The sequence below is a fragment of the Verticillium nonalfalfae genome, assembly GCF_003724135.2.
Source record: "Verticillium nonalfalfae strain VnAa140/NRRL 66861 chromosome Unknown scaffold_58, whole genome shotgun sequence".
NCBI lineage: Eukaryota > Fungi > Ascomycota > Sordariomycetes > Glomerellales > Plectosphaerellaceae > Verticillium > Verticillium nonalfalfae.
Window position 1 is genome coordinate 1 of NW_021167283.1, and position 27,877 is coordinate 27,877.

Genomic DNA, 27,877 nt, shown 5'->3' on the forward strand with positions numbered 1-27,877 from the left:
CGCGTTTAAGCGCGCGACGCTCCTCACCCCCCTCCCGGTCGCGTCCCCTCCTTTCGCACCTCCGCCCTTCGCGGAGGTGCGCCGAGGCCGAGGCGACATGATAAGCCGAGACGCACTGCGGCCTGTCGGTACGACGTCGCTGACGAGGAAGGAAGGCATATACCGGCGGACGGCGCATTTGCGGATAACGCGCCTTTGGTTTTGTGGTTTTCGTGGAGAGCAAGCGTGCCCACAGGTCGCCCTGCGGCTCAAGTCGGCAGGTCGTAGAGGCGTGACCCCTTGACGCAAACCTCATCGGGACGGTACGCTCACAGCAAACCTCGACATCTATTTCGCAACACAGGTATCCGGCATGGAGTGTCTGGAGGGATAAGACATGAAAGAAACGTGTGAATTTGGAACTATTTTGGGGCTGATGATTCAGGAGAAAGACCATGTACAGCAATGCACAAGCAAAATGAAATGAAACAGCCAACAATGCAGATGTTCGCCGCTATCCCCAAGATCAGGCTGTCAACACCCGCCGCCGTCACACTTGTTTTTTGGTAAACCCCAGCCTCATAACGCCGTGTATAACACAGATCTCATAGGAAAGTACACACTCGGAGCCCCGCCACTGCGTCTCTGGCTCGATAAAAATATGAACAATACTTTGGAGAGGGTCTAGTTCTTGCGGCCCTTCCTCGTCTTGGGACCAGTGGCGACGGCCTCTTCGGCGCCCTGGTTGTAAATCTCGCTGCTGACCTCCTTAGCAGCATCCCAGCCGGCCTTCTCGGCGAGGGTGACATTGCTCTCGCGGCGCGACTTGCCCTTGGGCTTGAGGTCCTGGGCGCTGGAGCGGCGGAGGTAGCTGCGGACGAAGAACATGCCGAAGAGGTAGGTCAAGGGCGCGAGATACAGAACGTTGAGCCAGATGCCGAAAGTCTCACCGCTGGTGGTGATGCAAGGCTGTGTGACCCAGACGGTCTCAGCCTGAAGACCGGCGGGCACGGCAGCAGCGGCAGCGGCCGCAGCGGCGCCAGTGGCATCCGAGGCGGCGGCTGCAACAGCAGACTCGCTGGCCGCTCCGTAGATCATGTTCTTGATAGACTCGATCGCACCGACAGACGCCTTCACGATAGCCTCGGCGGTGGGAAGAGAAGAGGAGGAGCTGGCGGAGGCGGCAGCGGCGGCAGACGCGGACTTCTCGGTGTAGACGGTCACCGGGACGGTGTACGAGACGAATGAGTGAAGCATGGCATACGAAGCGCCCACGAGGAACTGGGTGATTTGCATCGTGGTCAGAGAGCGCTTGATAGGTGTCGGCACGCGGATGTTGAAGGCGGTGATGGTGTAGTATGTGTACTAAATATGCACGTTAGCGGGTGACGCAGAAATCAAGAGAAAGAGGAGTATTTACCATCAGAGCGTGAATAAACGAGTTGACGAGGACAAACATCCAGATGGGAGCGGACATGTAACGCATGCCAGCCCACATGCACATCATGGCGCCGGCGTGGTGGTAGGTCTGGAGAGTCGAAGACAGTTTGCCCTTGGCGAGGATGATAAAAGTATCAAGCACCTCATAGAACTTGCTCAGATAGAAGATCCAGCCGTAGAACGAGAGACCCTCGTTCCACAAGCGACCGTACACGTCGGTGCTAGGGTTTCCGTTGGCGGACAGGCTGATGGCACCGTTGATGCTGGTCCACTGGCCGAGGGTCTCATTGTAGACAGTCGCGTGGCCAAAGCCAGCAGGGCCGTTCATCTGGCAGAGGCTGTCGGCGGTGGCCGCCAGGCCGTGAGGGCCAAAAGGGCTTACGATGGCACGGCGCATACCACCGAGCATACCCCAGAAGGTCCAGGCCGAGTAGACAGCAAGGAAGATGTTGTGGAGGATGACAAAGACCTTGAAAGGGCCCGTCTTGCTGATAGCCCAAGGGCGCTTGTTGGTAGAGGTATTGTAGCGGTTGAGGAGCTTGATCGTGACAGCGTACGTCGCCGCAATGGTGATGGGGACCCGGGGGTCCAGGACGGCATTGTAAATGTGATCGGGGATGGCGAAGTTGGAAGAGCTCACACCCGGCGGGGGAGGAGGGACACCGATGGGGTAGTGGCTGGGAGGGAATTGGAAGAGAGACGAGCTCGGTAGCTCGCTGAGGATGGTAGTACCGGACATATTGCAGACGAGGGAAGCCAATTGGCCTCAGAAAGCAGTGGTGGGTGGTTGTGAGGCTGCGTGCGCGAAAGGCGTCAAATGAAGCCAACGGAGATCTGAGGCGCCGGCGCAACAGGGCCAAGAGGGAAGTTTCGTTGGGTCGACTCGAGGAAGTCTTCGAGGCGGGAAAGGTCAGGAACCTGCGTCGAAGAGGAGAAGACGAGACTCTGGTGACGAGAGCAAAGGTGGTTTGTGAAGCAAAAGACAAGTCGGTGTCACCAAGAGGCAGGGCCGGGATACATAAGAGGCGACTTGAGGACGGGAGGATGGGGTACTAGTTGGAGTTTTTCTGCTGGGGTGTGGGTAGGGGGGAAGAGGCCAGGGCCGGTCAGTCAGTGCCTCAAGAACCAGAGGTTTGTCTCGGAGGGCACGAATAAGCCGAGGCCAACAAGACGAACGGGGTCCAACGTGCACGCTGTAGTGCGCATCACATGGAATAACTGGCCAGGATCCCAGGATTGGGGGTATGGATGGGGTCGGGGGGGCAAGTGCAAGGTAGACAAGTGGGCGGGTGGATATCCGTCACGGAAGCTCTTTCTTGATGATGGGGTTGAGCCTTGCCTTTCGAGATCAGGCGCAGGCAAGGGCGAGCAGGCACACTGAAGGAAAGGAAAAAAACCAAAGGGTTGACCAACGAGAGCCCAGTATGGCTGGGGTTTCCTTCCTGTTTGAGAAGTAAGGCATGTGAGGTCGAGGCATGAGTGGCTGCTTCGCCCCCCCGCGGCGGCGTCACTCATGGAGCCCAGCTTTGCGGCGGCCTATCCGGTTGCTTTGAATGTCACTTCGTTGAGCGCTGGTCATTGCCCGTCGCGGCCCAGCCGTCGGTCACGTCTACATGGTACGCATGCCATGGCGGATAATTCGGAGCGAAGACGTCTTGTCCACTCGATCGCTACGGTGCCTCGGTCAAAGTTGGACATGGGCCTTGTCTGCCACATGTCAAAATGTTCGTCGAACACTCCACGAGCGTGGATGCCTTTTTCAGAGAATAGGTATCTTCTGTTGAATAAGTTGAGGACAGTAAAATCTTTAGTGGGCTTCCGAGTTGCTAGCTTCTTTCGGCGGGACCCTGAAAATGCCAGCACGGGCCTCGCGACTTCTTGTCTGCTAATACTTTTAGCAGAAACACTGGTAAATCCATGCGACCCAGATGTACCTACTACCCCGCCCATGGGGCACCTGTCCTGCGTTTTGTTGAGAGGCGCTAACCCCCATCGAGATCGGCTTTAGAATCGGTGGAAGCTTTCGCCATCTTCCTCGTCGCTTGTCTCCATGCCCCTGCGGCGTTCCAAGACCGCCCGGCATGCTCGTTCACCATACCCGTTGGTCGGGTCAGACCGCCGGTGTGCCGCACGAACGAGTAAGGTCTGCCGGGCGTCTTGCCCAGTAAAAGCTCCGATGGCTGACCTGTTCACCGTTATGATTAGTCCTGGCAGGGCGTACAGATTTTGGCGTGAACGCTCGACTCTCTACTCTCGTTTTCCAGTCAACCACAATGATCCTCGACATGTTGAGTCAACCATGTTGCTTCGAAGCACGTGTCAAGGGCCTTTCTTTTTCCAATTGACATGTGATTCTCCATCGACCCGGGCATTCGAAGGAACCACCAAGCCAAATTTAACCTACAAACTATCAGATCACCACACAGACGGGGCGAGCCCTCCTCAACAAAACCGGCCCCCGTTTCCTCTTCCGAACACCCTGACCGGCACACGCCCGAGCCGTTCCCTAATGCTACCCCGCCGCTGCACATCTCGTGCCGTCACCTCCTCGCCATGCTTCGAGACTTTGGCCTGTGATGAGGATTTGGTTGTTCAAGCCTTCGTCATCCTTGCAGGAGAACATATGCTGAGGCAATCGTGACGGTGCCCCATAATTTGCCGTGATTCCGGAGTAACGGAACGGGGCGGGGCTTTCCTCCGAACCGGCACATGGTCAACGTGTTCTCCCTTGAGACAAAAAGCAGTGCCTGCCGCGTCAATTTTGGCGGGAGCTGCAGCATGTTTCCGTCAAGATTCAACGTGGCCGACTTCCTGGAACCCTGCTTTTGCGCAGAATTTCGACGGCGCCGTTACTGAACCACAGCAGGGAACGACCATACCCTTAGGTGACATTAGCGGTCCGTCCCGGTTGTTGGAAGTTACAGCCGTCATCTGTTCATATGCGTTCCGTTGCAAACTTGGACGTTCTATCATACCGCAGCAAACGTTTCACGGATTAGATGACGGGTGTTAATTATCGGAAAAAAGGTACCAAAAGTCACTACGCCAAAGGATAGTTGGGCAAACGAGACGACGGGTGAGCGGCTAGAAGCGAACGGTGACGCTAAGGCTGTGACGACTCAAATGACGACAATGACAGCCGAGGGTTCCGGCGGCCGTGTTGAGTGCAGGGAGTGTGAGTCTTTTCCTCGATAAGCGAGGCGAGCCGCTTCGCTTGACGGGATGACGAGGGCTTGCGATCTGGTGTTATCAATCGCGAGATGAAAGTCTGCTCTTTGCCAAAGTCTGTGGAGACAGTCCGGAATGCTGCCAGTAGAGAGAGAGCGAAGGCCACAGTTCTCAACGTTGATAAGCCTGGCACTCGATTCTTGTAGCGTCCAAACACTTCGGACCTATCCGTAGGATTGTACCAAGGTACATTGCCTTCTTTGTGTGAATGGCAAGGAGAACAACACAGAACACCAGACTTGTGACTGGGCCACCAGTGATGCAGGCATACGTTTTCCGTTTGCTGCAGGCAACCAGAAGCTGCGACATGCTATACCGCCGATTCGGAACAGCCTGTTGCACAAGCCGGGTGGGTAAATGACTACGGGGAATTCAGTAAGCGCACCGCATGCAGTGGCTAACACAGGACAAATGACCTGCATGCACGGCAGACGTCAGACTGTAGTATGGACCCCTGGTTGACGAGCCTCTGCAATCGGCGGTTCATCGTCGTAGGATAGATCTCGCTCGATTGACTTTTGGAGAATGCAGTGTAAGCAGCACCAATACCATCACCGGGAGTGGGCACTACAGTGCTGGTCAGCGGACAGTGGGCAGGCACACGGGACAAGGGCAAGCTGCTGGCACTCGACACACCTGCCTCGCTTCCAGATGCAACGCTCTTCCTCCGCAACTCCAGAACCCAAAACTCATCGACGTGATCCTCAACCTTGACTTCCGCCGACGTCGAGTTGTTGTCTGCATCGACAGGAGAAGCCACCATGCCCTCATCAGGTTAGGCCCTCGGCCCCATCACATGCTGCCTAGCACAGACCCCGCATTTTGCCAGAGCAGCTCGACACTGGGGATCAACGGGGGAATGGAGGCGGGAAGGAGCTCGGACGCCAGGATGGTCACGCTCTGCACTCCACACCGGGCAACGTCCTCTTCTACCCGTTCTACCTAGTTGGGAGTGGCGCCATCTGCTTCCTTCTTGCTCGCCACGGAATCGGAGGATTAAACATCAGCGAGACTCCGTTTACGCCTCCTTTTGGCTTCTCCGCATACCACGCCTCGGCATCTCCTCCCAGACGCTGTCCAGTTCTAAATACTTCCCACTGGCGACGGACGATTGTCGTACAACACTGCTTCCTCCCGCTTGTTTGGCATCTCGCATCTCTGTGCTCTCAACTAGTACTGGTCACCATGAGCTTGAACGAAGATTCCTCTGTCCAGGCCGTAGCCGCCGCCCTCAAACTCCCAGCTCTGCCGCCAGCAGGCTTCTGGGACGACACGCAATGGACCGTCTTTTGGTCCATGATGGAAGCTGCCTTACCCTCCATCCGAGAGGCCTCGTCTGTCGAGGACGAGAATCACCAGATCAAGATCAACCACGACCAGTACTCGTCGGCCTATGAACTTGTCAAGGCCTCTATGAAGAAGCCGCCGTCCGAGGAGAAGTTTCAGGCGTACCTTGATTACAACGCCTCCACAGACCCCGAGTTCAGAAACAGCATCGTCAGGACGCTTTACATGCTGCCTGGCGCCTCCCAGCGCGCTTTGGGAGGTGCATTGACGACTCTGAGGTGGGCTCGTCACCATCAAACCTCCAATGCCAGACTAACATGAACAGCGGCCGCACCGGAAGCTGGTTCCTCACTGGCTACTTCACCGCCGTTAACCAGCAGCCACTCCACATCCGCGAAGCCATCCTCCAGGGCTGGCAAACCTCCCGTCTCAGCTCCATGCGAGTGCTCACCAAGGTTTTCACCAGCCTAGCCCAGAAGGCTACCCTGCAGACGAGCCCCCTCTTCAAAGAGCTTACCGGTTACACCGACATGCCCAGCGACCATAAGCCCGTTGACAGTTACGAATTCAATTTCATGCAGTTTCCCGCCTCCGACGAGCCCGTGTCACTCGAGACGGATGTTGTCATCGTCGGCTCGGGCTGCGGTGGCGCCGTTGTTGCCAAGCACCTCGCTGAGGCCGGCCATCGCGTCCTCGTCGTCGACAAATCCTACCACTTCCCCGCCGCCCAGCTGCCACTCGCCCAGGACATGGGCTGCCAGTACCTCTATGAGGGTGGCGGGTTTCTGGGCAGCGACGATAGCTGCCTCAACCTCGTTGCCGGCAGCTGCTGGGGCGGTGGCGGGAACATCAACTGGAGCGTTTCGCTGCAGACCCAGGGATTCGTGCGCAGCGAGTGGGCCAAGAAAGGGCTGCCGTTCTTCACCTCGGCCCAGTTTCAGAGCTGTCTCGACAAGGTGTCGGACGTGATGGGCGTGAGTTCAGACCATGTGCGCCACAACCACAGAAATCGAGTGATGCTTGACGGGGCTCGCAAGTTGGGGTGGCATGCAGCTGCGGCGCCGCAGAATACGGGCGGCACGGAACACTACTGCGGCCGGTGCCATCTCGGATGTGGGTCGGCTGACAAGAAGGGAACTGCTGTCAGCTGGCTGCCTGCGGCTGCAGAGGCTGGTGCCGAATGTATCGAGGGTCTGGAGGTGAACGAGGTGACCTTTGACACGACGGAAGGGGCCAAGAAGGCGACAGGCGTCGTGGGAACCTGGGTATCCAGGGACGCCACTGGTGGTGTCAGCAGTCCATCGTCGGAGCGCACCACGCGAAAGGTCGTGATCAAGGCCAAGAAGGTCATAGTGGCCTGTGGTTCGCTCTGGAGTCCCCTTGTCCTGCTCAAGAGTGGCCTTACTGTGAGTGTCTTCTTTTTTTTAGACTGTGGGCGCAACGCTGACCTTGTCTAGAACCGACACATTGGCCAAAATCTCTATGTTCATCCGTGTAACATGGTTGGCGCCTACTGGAAAGAGGAAGTTACACCGTGGGAGGGTAAGTACATCCAAACTTTCGGATCATCTCTCCTTGCTAACCAGTCAGGCGGCATCATCACGAGCTACTGCACCGCCTTTGAGAACCTCGACAACGCTGGCCACGGCGTGAAACTCGAGCCAACTTGTGCCGTCGTACGTCGCCTTCTCATTCCCGTGAATCTTGCTGTGCTAATTAATTTCAGCCCTACACTGTCCTCACAAGCATGCCTTGGCACAGCGGCCTCTCGTCCAAGCTGGCCGCACTCAAGTACCGCCATTTCGGCGGCTTCATCGCGCTCACTCGTGAGCGCGACCCAGGCTACGTGTACCCTGACTCCCGCACCGGCAGGCCACGCATCGCCTACACGCCGTCTGATTTCGACCGCGCGCATACGCTTGAGGGTGTCATCGCCCTGGCCAAAATTTGCTATGTCGAGGGTGCAGAGGAGATTCACGCGTTCTTCCCGGGTTTGGAGCCCTTCATACGGGGCGAGGCTAAGAACGAAGAGGGCGAAGAGGCGGGCGTGAACGACCCTACGTTCACAGCATGGCTGGAGCGCGTGAGGGTGGTGGGAAACAAGCCCCCTAACGCCCTCTTCACTTCTGCGCATCAGATGGGCACTTGCCGCATGGCGGCCAACGAGGATGAGGGTGTCGTCGACTCGAGGGGCAGGGTGTTTGGGACAGAGGGGCTCTACGTTGCGGATGCGAGCGTGTTTCCCAGCGCCAGCGGGGTGAACCCCATGATCACCAACATGGCCATTGCCGAGTGGATTGCCATGGGGGTGAGCAAGGAGTTGAAGGAGGCGTAACGTGGTGTCTTGTTCTAAGGCGTTGCTCAGTGCCGTCCGTCCGGCCATGTACAGCTCTTGCGTCTTGTATCTACTCACATCAGAGGTGTTACCACGCTGTCTATGCCGAAGATGCATGCATAGGCACAGGGAGGGTGTCAGGCTTCTTACAACATGCATGGCATGTCAGTTGCAAGTTTATCTTCGAAACAACGTGACCAAGCGGATCTGCGCCGCTCTTTCTGCTACCAGCGCAAACCAGACACAACTCCCTGTCCTCCTTTCGATCCTAGGCACATAGCGAAAGCCCCCCATTGATACAGTGACGATGACGTGATTTTCAGACAGTTCTCATATGAGACGCGGAATCTTCAGCTTCTCCTGTTGATGCAGGGACGAATCCTCCAGACGCGTCATCCAGGAGCCGCACCTCGACAGGCCGCATACCGGCCGCCCCCCGCGCGACCCGTTTCGCATGCGACCTCGCCCGGCACCCGACCTGCCGCGCAACTGCCGGATGGAGGCCGCCCCCATGCCAACGACGTGGCCGGGCAGCATGACGGATCAGCAGATCTCGACGTCAGGCAAAATTTCTCGTCGCCCTACGGACCTTGGATCGCCGTGATTGTGTCGTAGAAGGGGGTCAGTCTGGGAAAGCTAGATGGGTCTGTCTCCTCGTCATCATCGCTCGTGTCCGTGCTGGAGATGGTAGGCTGGCATACGAGGCCCGCACATGGAGCTGGGTGGCGACGGGAGGACTGGTCCGCCGAGGCTGTGGATGCGTTGCGAGGGCCATGCTTCCTCGTCGAGGAGCGCCGAAGGGCCCTTGTGGAAGTCGGACGCAGCGAAACTTGGGAGGGGCAGAGGTGAGCAATCTTCCGAGTACGTTTGTTCAGGCGTCGTTTGGCACATCTCTTGGGAGAGGGGGGGCAAACTGGTGAGAAGAGGGCGGGAAGCATAGTTGCCTTCCAGCATGATGGGATGAATGGTCAGGTTGAGGAACCAGTGGCCTGTTGGAGGAGGGAGTCGGAGGCACATTCAAGCTTCGCTTAACGCTAAAATCAAGTTCGAGGCACGTTCAACCTGACCGCGGCTCGTCACCTGTCTTCAAATTAAAAGTCACATTGGAGAAATGTGTAGGTCACAGCCCAATGTCGCAACAGACATGCAAAGTAGCTTTCATGCGCACCAAACCATCATCACGACGAGACGAACACCAAAGTCAGAACACGTATGTTCTCATTAAGCGTTAAAAACAGGCATCGACAAGAGTAGATATCAGTCCACCACGCCTCGGCCGCAGCCTTTGCCTCGTCCCACGCGCGCGCGGCTGACCGGCCGGAGGGGCACGGCAGCCGTCCACTCACCAGGAGTGTCCGAACCCGTCGCCCCCGCCGTTGGCTCCGCGCCGCGTTCCTCGCCAGATAGTTGTTTCGTATGTATGTCCAGCGCCATTTCCTGCCGCAGGACAAAGAGAAAGGACGTCTCTCCTCGTGCTGAAGGAAGGGCGGGGGAAAGATATCACCAACCCCCTCCGAACGATGCGTCTTCGCACAGCGTAGACGCATGTTTTGTTCGGAGAAGGCTGGAGAGAACCTCAACCCACCCAACCTTACGGCTTCCCCCGTCGCGGACTGGGCACCCCCATGAGGGTGAAGAATGTGTGTCCAGCGACGGGGCATGTAGGGTGGCGAAACTACATGTCGTCTCGTTTCGGTACGTCCCGTAAACTCAGGATCTGCGAAGTCACCTACCCGGGCGCGCCGCACCTGGGCCCTCCCGCACATGGCAGCAGCATGCAGTGACCCCCGCTCCGCCCTACGTGATCCGTCTGGCGGTATCACAACCAGGAGAACAGGGTAATCAGCACAGCGCCAGTGTAGGAGAGTCAAGGCCGCACGCCCACGCGGCGCAGCCACGCAGATCCGTCGTTCTCCGGCGCCCGGAGGTACGAGACTATGGCAGCGAAAGGCCTCGCATCAATGTCTGCGCTTCTCTGATCCTGCAGAGTAAGTGTTGGACGTCTCCAAGTTCTGATGCCCAGCTTTCTTCTTCTTCCAAGATATGGATGAAGTAAAATCCCCGCTCAGTGTTCCTTCGCCATCGCCCTTCCATGTCAGCCGGCTCCATCTCCCGGGAGACGATGCCGGCAGCGGCCAAGGAGTCTTTCCCGTCGACAAACCAGTGCCTGCCTCCCCCACATGCCAAGAAGGAAAAACGCGCTGCGTTTCTTGGGAAGAGGGGAGGCCACGAGGTGGTGTTTGCGGCTTCGAGGGCCCTTTTCCGCACGAGAGAGAGAGGAGGAGGATGTAATGCCATTATCGGAGTCCAGTCCAGAGGTGCAAAACATGCCGTCCGTTCCCCAACTCGCCGAGAGCCCAAAAGAAAAAAGAAACGTGTCGAAAGTCGTGATCCCCGAATTATGGCGTCGTCATCGTAACGAAAGAAAAAAAGAAATCCAGAAGCGTTAAGGCGCAGACGCCGGCATCAAGCCGAGCGAGAGCACGCGTTCGTCGTTTGTGGTTTTTCTTTCTCGTACACATGTGCCGTAGTTCGCAAGAAGGCTCTCGTTCCGGTTTTCTTTGCTCGTGAAAAGAGATCGTCGCCCACCACCCGTAAGACGGGAATATTAGAATAAATGGGACAATGGCCGAGGAAGAAGAAGCGAAGGAAAGCGCGACGCAGCAGCGGTCGAATCGTCCTGAGATCCGACGGCGCAACACGCACAATCCGTGGTTGTGTTGAAAAGGGGGGTATCTCCAAGAAAGCCTTTCCGTGCCAAAAAAGGGAAGAGGGGAGGGACAAAGGGAAGCCGAAGAAAATAGAAAAGTAGAGATAGCCGGACCAACCGAAAGGACCATAACCGAAGGGGGGGAATCGAGGTCGGTTTCTGCTGTCTCGGACTGAAGCCGAGCGGGGGGGGGGCCGCATTGCTGCGTGTTCCTCTTGTTTAGATGAGAAAACCCAAAGGGAAAGACACAAAAAGACAGAGAGAGAGACAAAACGAAGCAACCTAGATCCGCCTGTATACCCAAATGTAAATGCACTCAATATGATCCCGCCCCGGGCCCAGCCATGATGTGTGATGTGAGTGAGTGAAGAAGATCTCTCCTGTACCGAGCTCGCGGTCGTCGGATGATATCGTCGTCCCCTGGGGTATTGGAAAGAGACGGAGAAAATCAGAAAACGCTCGCTTGGGTTGCTCGACAATAAAAAAAAAAAAAGAAAACCGGACCAGTACAGTTCGGTGATTGGGAGGAAGAGGGAGAGGGGGAGTTTTGTTTGGTCGCGAGTCCTCGAACACCGTCCGCTCCTTGGTTGATGCAACAAATAACGCCGATATGCCTTTGTGTGGGTTGAGAGTGATGATTCTATGCCGCGACGAGGGTGGACAAGGGATGGGAGAGAGTCTGTCTGTCTGTCTGTCTGCACGTGCTGCCGGTAGCCGGTGAACGGGGAGGCATTAGGAGGAGGTTGTGACCGTAGGATAGCTCTCGGCAGTAGTCGATGGTGGTTGTCAGGTCATGGTCGCATACTCCTGGTACCTGTCCCAGCCGAAGCCGCCGTAGCCCATGCCGACGCCGCACTGTGGCGCGAACATGCTGGGCAGCGGCAGGGCAGGGATGGGCGCCGTCACGACTGATGAGCTGTAGAAGAGACCGGCAGACGAGTAGGGCTGGCTGTAGGCCGGGGTCGGCGATGGCAGTTGCACCTCGGACATTCCCATGTTGGCCCAGATGGGCGACGCAGACTCCTGGGATGTCGACGTGACGCTCGGGCTCGACGGCAGCACCCGCCACATGTCGACGGGGGCAGGCATGGCGGGCTGCTGGGTGGGCTGCGACCACATGCTGAGGTGGGCGGGCGAGCTGGGCAGGAGTGGAGGTTGCCTGAAGACGTCGACGACCTTGGGCGGCGGCGGCAGCATGGGCTTCATGAGACCCATGATGCTAGTCTTGACCTCGTCGCTCTTTCCGTTGAGGAGCTCGCCGGCACCCTCCTCTTCGAGGCCCTCGAGGGCTGACACGTGCGTGCGAAAGACAAACTTGTTGATGGCCTGGACAAAGTCGTCGTGCAGCTTCTTGCACTGCTGCTCCTTCTCGGACCAGTCGTGGACGTTGGCCTTGGCGTCGACGCAGTGAATCTCCTTGTGGTACTCGACAAGGGCGTCAATCGTGTCCGTCGTCAGCTTGTAAGCGACCTCGTTGCGCAAAACCATGTCGACGTGAACGATGTAAGCCTCGATGTGGACGAGTTCATAGTTGAAGAGGGCCTCCACAAGAGGGTTGTCGTCCTTGCGCAGTTGCGACTCGGGGGCCTTGGGCAGCATCAGGGAAGACAGGGTCCAGATGGCGTTGGTGTTGGACAGGGTCTCGGTCAGACATCGCTGGTGTTGCGGGACGCTGTTAAGGGGACGCTTTATCCTGTTGATGCGCTTCAGGGTCTGTGTCAGCCAGGGCTCGACTTTGGCGCCCAACACGACGTTGACGGAGGAGGCCCGGGGTGCGAAGGCGGCGGCCGAGGCCGGTAGCAGTTGCGGAGGCATATCGGAAGACGATGTGGGTGGTGAGATAGAATCGGCGGGGGAGGGGAAACAAAGGCGGCGGCGTCGTAGGGATGAGTTGCGAGAAGGCCGGGGGGGTTGAGAGCCGGGAGGAGTAGGAAATCTGGGGATAAAAAAGAGATGACGGAGCTGGGCGGTCCCAGAGATGACAGGGAAGTGAGTTAGCGTGCACACCAGCTACCGCAAATAAGAAGAAGAGAACGGTGGACGAGGGGCTCGTGAAGAGGAAGAGGGAGGGTGAGATTTCGGGCTGAGGTGGTGCGAGGGTGGTGGGGTGTTATAGCCAGTTCGACTTCGCAGGTATGGAGGGTATGAAGGGCAAGACAAGGTAAGGGGGGGGTCTGTATCTGTGTGTGTGTCTCTCTCTCTCTCTCTGCCTCTTTTTACCTTGTAGGAGGGGGGGGGGTGTGGGTGGGTGGGTGTGTGAGAGCCTCCAGATGCAGACTTTCAGACCTGCAGACTTGCATAGAGACCTGCCGCAGCTGAGAGAGAGAAAGAGAGAGTCTCTCGAGAAGGGGGCTTGGTACGATGTACCTACGGTACAGTGCTGTAGAGAGAGCGCGCGAGAGAGGGCGGATGGACGGCTTGACGCGGGCGGGTGGAGGTGGCCTGCATGTTGCTAGTGCCACTGCGGACACATCTTGGTCTTGTCGTCTTTTTCCTTTCCTACCCCCCCTCTCCGCTGACCATGGAAGGGCCCCGTACGTACGAGTACCTTATGTCTAGCTGCATGTGAGAGTGGCCATTCTGGGGCCGGTCCGGTGGTCGTCAAAGTCACTCTTCTATTTTGGATGCGTGTCCACGTTTCCCACTGAGGCCGCCAGGATCTGGTCCCGAGAAGCGGCTGCACACTAGACGAGTTAGTTGCCAGTGAAGGAATTCGGATGGTTCCTTGTCGGACTGCCTCTGTATGCCACGATCAATCAGCACCAAGGACTAGCTAGCATTTTGGCTTTGAAGAGGGGTCCTGGGGTCGAACTGGTAAAGCACTCACACAAGAGGAAACGGGACCCACGGACGGAAACAATTGTGCGCCACCCCTTGCCATCGTTGCGCCGGGATCAAGCTTGGGCGACGAAGAGGGGCGCTTGCGAAAGGTTGCCAGAGTAGGGAAACGGCCTAGAGAGAAGGGCAGATCGCGCCAGGGATCGCATGAGCGCCGTATTCCCGAGGCGCAAAAGGCTCCTTGGGCACCGTGCCTGTGCCCCGTACCAAGAGCCGGCAGCCCAAAAGCCATGACGAGGCGGGCGGCGAACTCGGCCTCTCCCCTCTACGCTTCACCCTGCACAGTGGGCTGCGCAGGAGGAGCCTGGAGGAGAAGAGAGCCCCGAGGAGCGCCCCAATCGGTCAAGGCGACAGGTGACAGGCAGCAAAGCACCTGGCTCGCCTGGCAATGCCTGGGTACAGCAGCCGACGCACGTCTCGAAGGCTGTGCAGGCTTTTGCACCGCGACCTGCATGAGAGCCGCCCCAGCGGCCCTGCGCTCTGCCCCCGGCTCTTCCATCAGCCAGCCAGGAGGCTCCGTTGCGCGGCGGGGGACAAGGAGAGGGCAGCTGAACGAATGCAACAGGGCAAAAAGGCAATCGGAGGTACCGTTACTCGCCCCAAGTCACTCATCCAACCCTGGCTGTCGACTCCACCCCTTGCGTCGCCCAACGACCATCCTCGCGCTCGACTGCTCGCCTTGCCATGTCGTCGACTATCAGTATCACTGGTGTTGCCTCCTGGCGCAGCCAAGGGCATCGATACCTCATCGTGGACCCGAATTCCCGGCCGCTGTTCGCAACGTCGCTTTGTTGGCCCGAGACAAATGGACCATCCGGTAGGGGCAGGCGCAGGGTTTCGCTGACGACACTCGTTGACGTCGCCACAGTACTCCTGTCGACGACGACGGCGCTTCGTCTTACACCCGTCGTAGTAGGTGCATGCAACGGCATGAAGGTGAACCCCGTGCCGCGACGAATCGGTACCTGTCAGTCAGCCCACCTGGCTTCGAAAAGAAACCATTCCGCTTTTTCTGATTTCTGATGTCTCTCCATCTGCATCATCCCCAGACTTGCACCCCCCCTTCTCCCCTTCCCTAGTCCTTCCTCCCGATTTCCAGACGTTTTGTCCATGGTCCACGCCTTTCCAGTCGCAGATAGAAAAGGGGAAACACGTTCCCGCGTGCCGTGATTGGAGCCTATGGAGGGGGGGGGGGGAGGCGTCCCCTCCCTCACGGCCAGGCCAGATCACCTCGAGAATGGCTGCGTCTATGCCGTCGTCCGAGTCGGTCCTTGTCCAGGTCTCCTCAGACAAGTCCATCATTGCTGCATCGGACGTGGTCCTCCTGCCAAGTTGAATGGCCCCGAGCCCGCGTCATGCCTCCAGATTACTGCTGCTCTGCCGTCTGCCAGTCAGAGCCGTCACGTCACAAGCTGAAAGTTTGATAGTCCACGGACCTAACGACCGTCATCTCGCTCTCATCTCAGACTGCCATTCCTGGATCAGATCGTTGGACGTGGCGCGTTATCGACCCTGCACGTTGGCGCAAGTGAGTTATGACCTGCAGATGGGCTCTTGCTTGCCTTCGCCCGTGCCTTGCCTTTGCGTGTGCTCCAGCGTACCGTGCCGTGCCTACATGATGCATCACGGGTGGGCTCGGCCGGACGTCAATGGCATGGTGAGGCGTCCTGTCTTTGGCTGTGGAGATGATCTTTTGAAACAAGATAGCGCGTCGTAGCCATGGTAGAAGACGCCTCAAGGACACATCGTGACTGGATATCGTCATATGCAGCCTGCGTCTCTCTGGACGGCAGCACAGCTGCTTCAACAGGCCTCGGCGGCTTCGACACACGGCATTGGAACCCCGTGTAAAAGGAGTCATCGTCCAGCAGAGACGCCCGAGCCCCTGACTCGGTCCGGCCTCGCTTTTGGATCCGCGTAGAAGCTTGGACGGGGTAACATCCTGCGCCATATCCAGAAAGGAGGAGAGACCAGAGTTGCTAAGTGCCGCTCGGCGGAACAGCAGGCAAAACCCACAACGACATCGAAAGAGGCTAAGGACGGGCACGCTTGGGCCCATGAGCTCCTCCCCATCCGTGACTTGTGTAGCGCGATAAGACACCTTTCCCGAACCGTAGAGCTCCTTCTTTTTGGCATGGACGTCGAGTCAAGGGGGGGGGGGAAGGGGGTGCCATTGTGCGTGAAAGAGGTTGGACGATGGCTGGCTAGACAGGATGGCTTCAGTTGATGAGAACCTGTCGATACCATATTGCCAGGTTGTTGGCTACTGAACCCCTGCTAGTGGCGGAAGACCAGTGGAGGGGTGAGTGAGCGAGAACCTGGCTCTGGCCGCTGATTGGCCTCTGCTTGTGGTGCAGCCAAGTTGAAAGTCTTGTGGAGGCTCGAGTCCAGGCCGAGCGAAGGAGTCTGTTACCATTTCGTGATTGGCTTATAATCAGGAAATTCGATGCCTTATTGTCCAATGGGGGTGCCTTTTTGCGAGTCCATGATGCCGAGTGAGACGGTGTTCCCTTGTGTGCCAGGCATCAGGGCGCCAGAAGTGGGAGCATCGAGCATGCAGAGAGGGGGTCCTTCGGAGGATACTATGGGGTATGACTGCAGAGTATGCCCACGAGAGGTCGACAAGCCTCGAGGCTCGACTACCAGATCGTGAAGCGGCTTCGTCCCGTCAAGGACCGAGCGGAAGCTAGCCATGTCAAATCATCCTAGGAAGTCCGGCCGACCGATCGTCCTCTTTTTCGATATGGCCCAATCAAGCAGCTGTCCAATGACCATTGAGAGGTCCTGTATCTCTGCGTGAGGGACGGCCCAGCTCGGGGGGTACAGAGGGGTCTCAATGAAAGAAGGTGACAGATTGCCAGACGGAGGCAGCATCCTCATCCAGTAGCACGGTGCACATGTCGTTGATTGTTTTGTGGTCAATAGTCCTTCCTGGCTTGAGGCTGTAAGCCCGAGAACCGGCCTGTTGGTACGCGTCCCATGCTGTTGGTCGCTCACGTCAGGGTTAGTTCGTTGCGCTTCAGCTCCATGCCAGCTTAGCAGCCTGGGTGTTTGTTGCGCACCACCTGACCTGTCAGCATGTCCCAAGCTCTGCCAGAGCAGGGCGACGGATCGTCGATGGAACGTGTCATTCTGCTTGGCCGTTTTACGACTGCGTAGCGGCGGCAACGCAGCATGGTTCCAACCTGGCTACATTGTTGAAAGGCTGGGAGACCACGGGGCCCCTTGCGCTCTGTGGCTGGTACTGACAGTCCCGGACAAAGTCGTGCCGACCGCCTTGTGACTTGATCGTGGGCATCACGAGACGGCAGGAAAGCCAGGGGGTCGGATCACATGAGCATCTTGACCGCTCTCGAGAAGGCGGATGGAAACAGAACATGGAAGGTCCGAAAGTCGCTCAGGGTGACATGACGGAATCTTCTTGGGTGTCACCGACGGTGTGCCAACCGGTAGGGAGAGGCTCGGAGGAGGCTCTCGTTTTGGGCTTCCGTGATCCACTCGACAGGACCGAGCCGACCGTTGCGCGGTTGTAGATCCTCTAGGCGGCGCCAAGCAGCAGGGCATCCGCTGGCGTTGCTGTCGGGACTTTTTTTTTTTGGTGTTTCTCTCGTCCTTTCGTGAAGACTGGGCGTAATCGATAGGGCGAAAGGAAGCGATTCGTATTGCAGGCAAATGGGGGTACCAGATGTACAGGAACCTAGGTAGCTAGGGAGGAGCATGGGACAACCCCTCGCCACAGGGTATTCGTTGGCAGGTCTCAGTCGATCGTACCGGGTCATCGGCCCACCAAAAGGGACGAAGCCGTGCAGTGCCAGGTGGCAGGCAAATGCAGGAGCATATGCTTGACGCAAGGCGACTGACGCTGTACATGGTGGTACATGGTAGATGGCGAAGTCGAAAATGCAAAGTGCGCATTAGGAGGATGGATGATGGGCGATCGCAGAATGCTGATGCTTGCTGATGCTTGCTTGGGGTCGGAGACGACCGAGAGTCTACAGGTGCCAAAAAAAGAACGAGCCAGGCTGGGGCGCCACACCCGTGGCAAAGATTGGCGTGAGGCGCAGCAGGGAAACGCCAATGCGGACCCCTGTCGCCATGCACCTTGGGGACCTTGAGGTGGCTTGCGTGGCATTCGGTTGCCAATTGCCAGAGCGTTTCTCAATAAGGTACGCAAGGCACTGTCGGATGCCTCCCAAATCTCTTCACCGTGCTGTCACCATCTGCATCGCTGCCAACTTTTTGCGGAGACTGATCGTCCCGGTAGTCTGGATGGCCGCCTCCACGGTTCCACGGTTCCACGGTGCGTCCGGATGGTCGTGATCCCTGGCTAGCTGAGTGAGGGTGTCGTTTTATGCCGTCGGTACACGTGTCTAGCTGTTGATGGCTTTTGGGGTGGTCGGCATGGTTGTCTTTCGTCTGCATATACGAATCGAGGGCCAAGGACGTTTCTGCCTTGAGCCATGTCACATGATACGGACACTTGAGTTCCATGCCGTTGCGATAGTCCCTGTCTGATGTTATACCACCTACCTTGTTCGAGCTTATGTCTCTCGGGCACACGACCTCTGATCACTCAAGCCAACAGGGACCTAGCTGGGTATTGCAACGAAATGCAGGTTCACGTGTTGGCTGATCTTGACGTCGAGACTGCGAGCTTCTCGCGACACCCGAAAGCGAGGACCTGCCCGTATAATCGTATAGACAGAATATGGCATCCACTGCCACAGAGTAAACCATTTTCGCTCTCGATGCGACTGCGACGCTTGCTCGGTTTCGTACTCCATGTTGTGACAGTGCATCGTGCTCGCATCGCGCTCGCATCGGGAAAAACCCACACGTGATTGAACCGGAAGGCTGCCAGCTGTCTGCCACTCGTTCCCAGGTCTCTCGAGGCTTCCCCCTTAAGCGCCAGCCTGGCGACGTCATCCGACAAACATGCTCCTTCACGAGCTTCCTTCCCCTCGAGCTTCCGACCTTCCCCATCCCCAGGCCATTGATGTAGAGACACGCATCGATACCATCAAAGCCCGACCTCACAGCGCCTCCCCGAGGCTTCCTGGCACACACACCGTGGTGCTGCCGTCATCATGTCCGAGCCACCACCAGCACCACCACCGGCACCAGCAGCTGCTGCGATGCCGTCGAAACCACCACCGCCGGCGACAACGAGCTCCAAGCAGCAGCAGCCCAGTCCAGCCATCCCCGTCGGCCTCAACGAAGCTGGACTCGACTCCCCCACCTTTCGCGCGACGGCCGCCTACTTCTCCGACCAGGTGGAGGCCATTGAACGATGGCTCGACGACTACACAAAAGCGACGTCCAAGGTGGCACGCGAGATCCTCGCCCTCGAGGACAACATCAACCTCTGCCTCGCCAAGAGCTTCCCGCCCGCCGCTGCCGTCGATGGCGTCATCGACAACGACTACACGCTGCTCGCCCTGCGACGATCGAGCGATGGCATCCGCGCCTGGTGGTCCCAGGTCATCTCGACCATGCGCAGGATGGACGGCATCAACGTCGACCCCATCCGCGCCTTCCTGACAGGCGAGCTGCGGTCCTTCAAGGAGACGCGCCGCGCCCTCGACAGCGCCCAGCGCCAGTTCGACCAGATGCTCGCCCGCTACGTCGCCCAGCCCAAGACCAAGGAGCCCTCGTCGTTGCGCGAGGACGCCTTTGCCGTGTACGAGGCCCGCAAGATCTACCTCGCCGCCTCGATGGACTTTTGCCAGATGGCGCCCCACCTGCGCTTCTCCCTCGACAAGCTGCTCGTGCGCGTGAGCGCCGACATGTGGAAGGAGCTGAAGCGCGCCCACGAGTCCGTCATTGACATGATGAAGTGGGGCACCGAGATGGACCGCATCCGCGGCTGGTCCAAGGAGATGGACGCCACCGAGTCCGTCTTCCGCCGCGAGCTCATGCGCGTCCGCAGGGAGATCAGCCACGGCGCCAAGGAGGCCACCAAGCCGTCGCGCGAGCTCGACGACTACAGCGCCTCGACCGTGCCCTACCTCGGCAGCCGCGGGCCCGTCAGCGTGCCGGCCCAGGACCAGGCCGCCGTCATCTCCGAGAAGCAGGGCTGGCTCTTCCTGCGCAGCGTCTACGGCAAACCCGCGCGCACCAACTGGGTGCGCCGCTGGTACTACTGCCGCGACGGCATCTTCGGCTGGCTCATCCAGGGCCCCCAAGGTGTTCTCCAGGGCGACGAGATCGGCGTCCTCCTGTGCAGCGCCAAGCCGGCCGTGGCCGAGGACCGCCGCTTCTGCTTCGAGATCAAGACGAAGAGCCAGACCATGGTCCTGCAGGCCGAGACGCAGGGCGAGCTCACCGAGTGGCTCGAGGTGTTCGACGTGGCCAAGAGGAAGGCCTTTGACGCCAGCATGGGCCGCGACAGCACGCCGCTCCCCTCGGGCCTCGACCCGGCCTTTCACATCACGCCGCCTCCCGTTCCCGAATTTTCGGCCAAGTCCCTCGATGCCCAGCTCGCCGGCGACGAACCGCCCGCGGCTGCCCTCGACAGGGCAGGCACCCTACCCGTGCCCGGGCCCGACGGAAACCTGACGAGCCGCGCCAGCTTTGACGTCAACGCCGCTGGCGGGTCGCGCCGCTCCATCACGGCGCTGGGGCGCGATCTGGGGCGCGAGATGATGATCCGTGAGGAGGGCGAGTCGAGCCGGGAACACGCGGCAAGGCTCATCCAGAAGCTTGATCTCCACCGCAAGGGCACCTTTGGCGGCGAGCTCGACGCGCGTGGGCACGGCGCTGGCGCGCAGGCCGGCGGCGGCGGCGGCGGTGGCGGCGGCGGCGGTATCGCGAGCCTCATTTCTGCCAGCCACGGCTTGCTGCCGGGGCATCCCGCGTCCATCATGGCCCCCGTCTCCGGAAAACCTGCACAGAGCCCCACGTTCGCCCCGCGGGAGGTCCGTCAGGGCCACCTGGCGCCCGCCACGCTGGCCAAGGCGCCGGTGCTGACGGCTCTCAGTCGCACGGCCGTTGCCGTCACGGGCGACAAGGGCCTGGCGCTGGATGCCGCCAGCCATCTGCCGGCCGCCGTCATGGCGAACTACTGGGGCAGCAATCCGTGGGGCACGGTCTACGGCGCCGGCCACGGCAGCCCCAGGACGCCGGGGCAGATGGACGAGAACCCGTTCGGCCTCGTTGTCACCGAAGTCGGCAAGGCTGGCGAGGAAAAGCCGGCGCCTCCCGTCGGCGCACATCGGAAGACCGTCAGCGTCGACACGACGCGGGACGTGCAGAAGACGGCCCGGCCTAGACAGCAGGTCGAGACGTTCCCCCCGGGCTACCCGCAGGATCTGCGCGCACAGCACCCCCAGTTCCGACTCCTCTTCCCCGCCGTGCCGCTCGACGAAAAGCTCGTGCTCGTCTTCAGCGCCGCCTGGACCAGCTCGACGGGCAAGGAAGACACGGCGCCGCAGGGCGAGGGCGTCGCGGGCCACGGACGCATCTTCGTCACGCCAGACAACCTGTACTTCTACGGCGAGCAGCTCGGTCTCGTCATCGCATACACCATGAGCCTCGACATGATCACGGAAGTGACGGCGGCGCCCGGAAAGGAGTGCGACTACATTTACCTCCATCTCGGAGAGGCGTCAAACGACACTGGCTATTCACGCATCACGATCAAGATTTTCTTGGAGAACCTCGTCTTGCTCCACGCACGTCTGAACCTCCTCGTGGACGACCTCCAGGCCGAAGAGCCCATGGCGCTCCACGAGCTCGTCACGGCGCTCATCGGACTCGAGCACGACACGACGCAGCGGCGTCCCAGCGTCGACAGCTGGGAGGAGATCTCGTCCAGCACGCCGTACGACGACGGCACGACGGCGGGGCGGCCGGCGCGGCGCGGCAGCCACGGGCCGCCGGTGCCACGGCTCCACCTCAGCCACGCGCAGCTGCGGCCGGCGCCCAAGTTCCAGATCCCGATGCACCCGGTCGTGTTCGAGCCGGACGACATGCAGCACAAGGTGGCGGAGCGGCACTTTGAGATCAGCGCCAAGGCGTGCTTCCACGTGCTCTTTGGCGACAAGAGCTTCGTGTTCCCCAAGCTCTACTTCGAGCGGCGGGCGCAGCGGATCGCGCAGGGCCCGTGGACGCTGGGCGACCAGGGGCGGCTGCGGCGCGCGTTCACGTTCAAGGTCGACTACGCCGACATGCTGGGGCGGTCGAGGTCGGCCGACGTGGTCGACCATCAGGTCATTGACGTGTTCCAGGACCACGTCACGTACGTCGTCACGCACGTCAAGACGGCGTGGCACCTGCCGCACTCGCAGCACCTCAAGCTCGTCGTCAAGATGGTCATCACGCACGTGGCCAAGTCCAAGTGCAAGCTGGCGCTCTACACGCGCGTCGACTGGTCCAAGACGCCGGCCTTCTCGAAGCGGCTCGTCGAGCGGCAGGCGCTCGACGACGCGGGCGGCGACGCCGAGGACCTCGCCGAGGTGGCGACGGACCAGGTGCGCAAGCTGGGGTCGCACAGCCGCACGAAGCGGGCGATCCAGGTGTACGGCAACATTGGGCAGCAGACGCAGGTCGTCGTCTTCTCGCCGGCCGAGACGGACGCGGCGGGCGGCGGCGGCGGGCGCAGGCAGGTCATCAAGCAGCGCACGCTGACGGCCATGCTGCTCGAGACGGTGCGGTCGTTTGGCGAGAGCGCCGTGACGTCGGTCATCATGTGGGCGATCGCCGGCGTGCGCACCGTCTTCGGCGTCGTCACGGCGCACCGGCTGCTGCTGCTGCTGCTGGGGCTCAGCGCGCTGACCAACGTCTTCTGGGCGTCCAAGGAGAACTCGGGCTGGTGGTCGGAGCGGCGGGCGGTGCGGTTCATGAAGAATGTGGGCGTCGGGCCCAACGTCGTCATGAGCAAGGCCATTTACATGGCGGACCTCGGCGAGGCGTCGGGGGCTGCACGGAACGGCAGCGGGCCGGAGGAGAGTGCTTGGTATGTTGTGCCCTTTTTCTTTTCTCCTTCTTGTTATTTTTATTTTTCTTTTCTCCTTCTTGTTATTTTTGGAGGAGGAGGAGGAGGAGGAGGAGGAACGACGTCTCACGTCTCATGCTCGCCAGTCCTTTTGCTCCTGCTAACGAACGGCAGCTTCTCGGCGTTCCAGCGCGTGACCAACTCGACGGACCTCGACGCGCCGTTCGAGGGCGCCGGGTCGACGCTGACGTCGGCGTCGAGCCGGGCGACGGCGCGGCGCATCCGGCGCACGCGGCAGCGGCTGGGGTCGTACCGGCACGACCTGCTCGTGGCGATGCGCGTCGTCAACAGCATCGAGCGCGAGATGGTGCAGTCCGAGTGGGAGAACTGGCTGGCGGACGAGACGACGCGGTGCGACCAGCTGCGGACGGTGCTCGGCGAGGAGGCGGCGGCCAAGACGAAGCGCGCGGGCGAGACGAAGCGTGCGGGCGGGCAAACGGTGCTGCCGCCGGCGGACGGCGAGGCGCGCCAGGCGAGGCTGCGCGCGTGGCACGATGCGTACTGCGGCAGCTGCCGGGTCGAGCAGAGGGCGCTCGCGCAGGGACGTGATCCTGTGACGGGGCTGTAGCGGGGTGGGTGGCTGGCGATCCTCGATGACTGGTGTTGCATGTCGTAGGGGGACCTTGGGTGGTGCGTGGGTGGCCGTGGCACGACGATACCCAGAGCATGAGCAGCACGCGTGTAGAGTCTCCTCCCTACTGATTTTCCTGCTGTTCCTTTTCCCATGTCCGACGCGTCCCCTGTGCCCAGCACTCGTCCCCTGTGCCCAGCGACATGGTCCCTTGAGGCGGAGCGAGAATGACCTCCGGTACAAGGGGATGTTGGTACTGGGCGCGCTCCAGCGATCATGGCGGCCTTTGGCTTCCGGGCCAGTTGTATGACATTGCTTGATCGCACTGTATCAGATCAGAACCTTCCAGCAGGTCGGTCGAGCCCGGTTCCTTGGCCCCCAGAGTAGAGCACCAGAGCCCGCTGTCGGTCCCAAGGGGGAGAGGCGTGATGATGGTGGCCGAGACAAGGCAGCCAGGGGGGTGGGTTCACTGCAATTCGCGGCGATCTCGCTGGTGGTAGATGGGCTTGGCTTGGCAGACGGTGGGGGGGGGGGGGCTTGTTCTTGTGCTTGTGGATGAAAACCGGTATTCGTCGCGTGTTGGCTGTTCGATTTGCTGTCGAGGATGATTCTGGAGGGGGGATTGCAGTGTGGGGGAACGAGTTGAGAACGGAGGGGCGTGTCGCGTGCTCGTGAGACCTGGGCTTCAGGCCTCGTGCCGGAGGCTGTGTTTACGCTCTGTGTTCGCCCTGTTTACAGCGTCCGTCTACAGCCGTCTACAGCGTATGTCTACAGCGTATGTCTAGGTAGCTAGCGACCTAGATGCCTACGACCTAGTGCCTACGACCTACCTTGCCTTACCTGGGTAGGTACCTTGCCTTCCCTAGGTAGGTACCTAGGCAAGTACCTGAAGCCTAGGTAGCTGACCCAACCAGTGACCCCGCAGCCCGCCGCCAGCGGTGACGTCGCGCCGTCCAGGGTCTCGCGCCCCCGCCCCAAGTGGCACGCTGCGGCAGTGGGTAGCATGGTCGCCGGCTTCGTGACGTCAAAGGTGACCAGGCCTGCGCTGGCGTCTCTGGGCGTCCGGGCTCTGGGTTTCGCGTTCTGGAGTGAAAGCTCCGCCGTCTCCGGGCGTGTACATGGCTTTGTACAAGGTACCTACCAGGCTTGCTCCGTGCCTACCAGGCTTGCTCCGTACCTACCTACAAGGAGTAGGCACCTACCTTACTTACGAGGAGTAGGTAGGGAAGGCAGCGTCGGTGACAGCGGCAGCCGTGGAGAAGGACCTGCCTTGGGCAAGGCTCCTTCCTGCTCTTCCCCGTCGCCCAGGCCTCCTCCATCCATCCGTCCTTCCCGATTGTCACGACCACCATCACCAATATTTCTAGCCCTCCGCCATTCCGCCTGTACCGGACATCATCTTCCTCATCATCCTTTCATCGTCTCATCGTCTCGTCGTCCTCTCGTCTCACCGTCCTCATTGTCCTGCTTTTGCCTTGGCGACCCCCCCTCTACTGCTCCACGACACCCGCAGACGAGCCATACGACGAACCCGAACGATACGACGAAAGATACGACAGAGAAGCACCCGACTACATCGTACTCGGCTGCCGCCCTCCCATTCCCCCCTCTACGCCGACAGCACATTGACATTCATGCGCTCGGACACTTCGGCGCCCACGCACGACAACGGCAGCCACGAGGTGTCCCGACCCTGCGAGACCCCGAGCCAACATCGTTGACGACACCTCACCACCGAACCACCGAACCACCAAACCACGACACACCACAACCACGGCATCGCGTCCGTGGCAGAACACCCCCCCATCATGCCGTCCCACCATGAGCCCTTTGCCGCGCTGGGCCCCGTCGACTGGTCCACCGTGCCCGCCGACGACCTGTCCGCCTTCCTCGCCGACACCTTCGCCTCGGCCCAGACCATCATCGACTCGATCCCCGTCCCCGCCCCCGTCCAGGCCGCCACCGCCGCCCGCCGCGCCCGCGCCCAGACCGACCCGCCCCAGCCCTCCGTCGCCCTCAACGCCGCCATGGCCGCCCGCCAGTCCGGCGCCTCCATCCGGACCGCCCAGGACCTCATGAAGGAGTGGAAGGACGTCAAGGTCAACCCCAGGGACAACCCCCTCGCCATCAACGTCTACAAGCTCGCCGCCAAGGACGGCCGCGGCAGCTGGTTCGCCCGCCGCAGCATCCACGACGGCCTGCCTTTTGCCACCTGGAAGCTCGGCCTCGAGCGCGAGTTTGCCGAGAGCATGAAGGTCCAGACGGGGCCCGGCGGCGGCAGCATCCGCGGCATCGGCGCCGACAAGAAGGTCGAGCATCATGTTGTCCGCGCGGCCGGCAAGGCCGAAGGTGAGTGCAGAACAACCGCCCCCCCAACTCTGCTGTATCCTCTGACCCGGGCCAGTCTTCCAGCTGTCGGCCCAGTTCCCCGGCCCGACCACGCCGCGCGACTTTGTCACCCTCCTGCTCTCGTCCGACACGGCCGAGACGAAACCCGTGCCCAACGGCGCCCCCCGCCCGCTGCGCACCTTTATGATCCTGTCGAAGCCGTGCGACCATCCCCAGTGCCCGCCGCGCCAGGGCTACATCCGCGGCCAGTACGAGTCGGTCGAGATCATCCGCGAGGTGCCCAGCGACAAGCCCGGCGCCATCAAGAGGGCGCGCTCCTCCATCGACGTCGGCGCCGAGGGCGCGCAGCAGAGGCAGGCTGTCGCCGAGGACATGAGCAGGGACGCCGTCCTGCGTGCCGCCAGCAAGGTCGCCGCCGCCGGCAGCGACGAGAGTCGGAACCGCGGCCTCTCCGTGGGCAGCGCGCCGGCGCGAGACGACGCCGGACACCACGTCGACGCCGGACACCACGTCGACGCCATGGACGACGAGGGCGACGGCGGCGGCGACGACGACGACGACGCGCCGACGACCGTCGAGTGGCTCATGGTCACGCGCAGCGACCCCGGCGGCAACGTCCCCCGCTTCATGATCGAGAGGGGCACCCCTGGCGGCATAGTGAGTGATGCCAGCAAGTTCCTCAACTGGCTGACGGCCAAGGCGGCCCGCGACTTTGCCGACGATCCTGCGCCTGCCGACGACGAGGAGGAGGAGGCCGCCGCCGCTGCCGACGACGGTGCCAAGACGGAGGCTGTGGACGCCGACGAGAGCAAAGCGACGTCAAAACCGCCGGCGTCAACGGCGCCCACCGCCAATCTCGTCCCCGACAGCGCGGCGCCGCGAGACACGAGCGGCACGGGGGGCCACAGCAATGGCATGGCCAGCAGCAATGGTCTCTACGGCATGATCTCGGGCGCGTTCGGGTACGCGACAGAAGCCATGGCCGGTCGCCTTCCCGTCGGCCTGCCCGGCTTCTTTCAGAGCCAGCCCAACAGCAGCGACGAGACGCTGTCGTACAGACACGCCCGCGACGAGGACGACTCGGACTCGCTCAGCACCATCAGCGACACGTCCTCGGTGCGCTCCTTCACATCGGCCATGGAGCGCACGGAGAGCGCCCAGAACGCCTTGTCAGCCGACGCGCTGCGCGACGACGCCGTGTCGACGCAGTCGTCCGAGTCGCGCAGCCTGCATGCGCCGCTGTCGCACTCGGCGACGCACCACGACAAGGAGCTCCGCAAGCTCCAGGAGCGGCGCCGCAAGATGCAGGACAAGCTCAACAAGCTGCAGAGCCGCATGACGGCCAAGCGCGCCGACGGCACGCAGTCGACGCAGCGCGACGAGGCCGCCGCCGCGCGGCTCCGCGAGAAGCACGAGCGCGAGGTGGCCAAGCACGAGGAAAAGTACCAGCGCGAGCTGCGACGGCTCGAGGAGAAGCGCGCACACGACGAGCGCAAGGCCGAGGCCCGCCGCCGCAAGGCCGAGGAGCGCGAGCTCAAGGCCAACGCCGCCATGGAGCTCGACAAGGTCCGCCAGCAGCGCGACCTCGCGCTCCACGAGGTCGAGCTGCTCAAGGCCCAGGTCGGCGAGCTGCAGGCCCAGAACACGCGCCTCGTCGCCGACATGGGCAAGCTCGGCAAGGGCATCACGGGGCTCCGCCGCCAGGACTCGGGCTGGAGCACAAAGTCGGCGGGTGTCCGGGCGCCCGAGAAGGTACCGCAGGCCGCCGCCTCGTCGTAGCCTCGTTGTCGGTCGCTGCTTGGTTATGAGAGGGGGACGCGGGCCAGTACGTCATGGTGACGTTGGGATGAACAACGCGGCGTTGGAAAGGCATGGCGTTTGGGGGACTGCAGCGATGACTTGAGATTTCTCGTCATGATAGTCGTCTTTTGATATCGTAGCTTGACGGCCACAATGGAACACTTGGCTACACTATTCATCACCAGCCTGACTGGACGGGAAGGTACCCTTCTGTCAGAGCGGATATGCATGGTACACCCCGCCGGGCAGTGAATCTCGTGATCTTCCAAGTATAGGCCAGTCTCGCGACTACGAGGGCAGATCAGGGGCGTGGCCTGCCGTTGCCGAAAGGCCTCGTAGAATCGG

At 60.6% G+C, this 27,877-nt stretch overlaps 5 protein-coding genes across 5 annotated transcripts; 3 read left to right on the forward strand and 2 right to left on the reverse strand.

The window, feature by feature from the left end:
- Positions 1 to 663: 663 nt before the first annotated feature.
- On the reverse strand, positions 664 to 2,158 carry D7B24_007294 (uncharacterized protein; the record flags this gene model as incomplete). The annotated part of the gene is made up of 2 exons (XM_028641405.1): positions 664 to 1,344; positions 1,400 to 2,158. 2 exons carry the CDS (start codon positions 2,156 to 2,158, stop codon positions 664 to 666), a joined length of 1,440 nt encoding a protein of 479 aa, XP_028494504.1.
- Positions 2,159 to 5,832: 3,674 nt separating this feature from the next.
- Positions 5,833 to 8,269, forward strand: D7B24_007295 (uncharacterized protein; the record flags this gene model as incomplete). The annotated part of the gene is made up of 5 exons (XM_028641406.1): positions 5,833 to 6,212; positions 6,260 to 7,340; positions 7,392 to 7,476; positions 7,525 to 7,610; positions 7,661 to 8,269. The coding sequence occupies 5 exons, from the start codon at positions 5,833 to 5,835 to the stop codon at positions 8,267 to 8,269; spliced, it is 2,241 nt and encodes a 746-aa protein (XP_028494505.1).
- A 3,496-nt stretch (positions 8,270 to 11,765) lies between these two features.
- On the reverse strand, positions 11,766 to 12,794 carry D7B24_007296 (uncharacterized protein; the record flags this gene model as incomplete). The annotated part of the gene is made up of 1 exon (XM_028641407.1): positions 11,766 to 12,794. The coding sequence occupies one exon, from the start codon at positions 12,792 to 12,794 to the stop codon at positions 11,766 to 11,768; it is 1,029 nt and encodes a 342-aa protein (XP_028494506.1).
- Positions 12,795 to 18,904: 6,110 nt separating this feature from the next.
- On the forward strand, positions 18,905 to 23,380 carry SIP3 (SNF1-interacting protein; the record flags this gene model as incomplete). Its single annotated transcript, XM_028641408.1, has 2 exons — positions 18,905 to 22,773; positions 22,927 to 23,380. 2 exons carry the CDS (start codon positions 18,905 to 18,907, stop codon positions 23,378 to 23,380), a joined length of 4,323 nt encoding a protein of 1,440 aa, XP_028494507.1.
- Positions 23,381 to 25,191: 1,811 nt separating this feature from the next.
- Positions 25,192 to 27,511, forward strand: D7B24_007298 (uncharacterized protein; the record flags this gene model as incomplete). Its single annotated transcript, XM_028641409.1, has 2 exons — positions 25,192 to 25,732; positions 25,788 to 27,511. 2 exons carry the CDS (start codon positions 25,192 to 25,194, stop codon positions 27,509 to 27,511), a joined length of 2,265 nt encoding a protein of 754 aa, XP_028494508.1.
- Between the last annotated feature and the right edge of the window lie 366 nt (positions 27,512 to 27,877).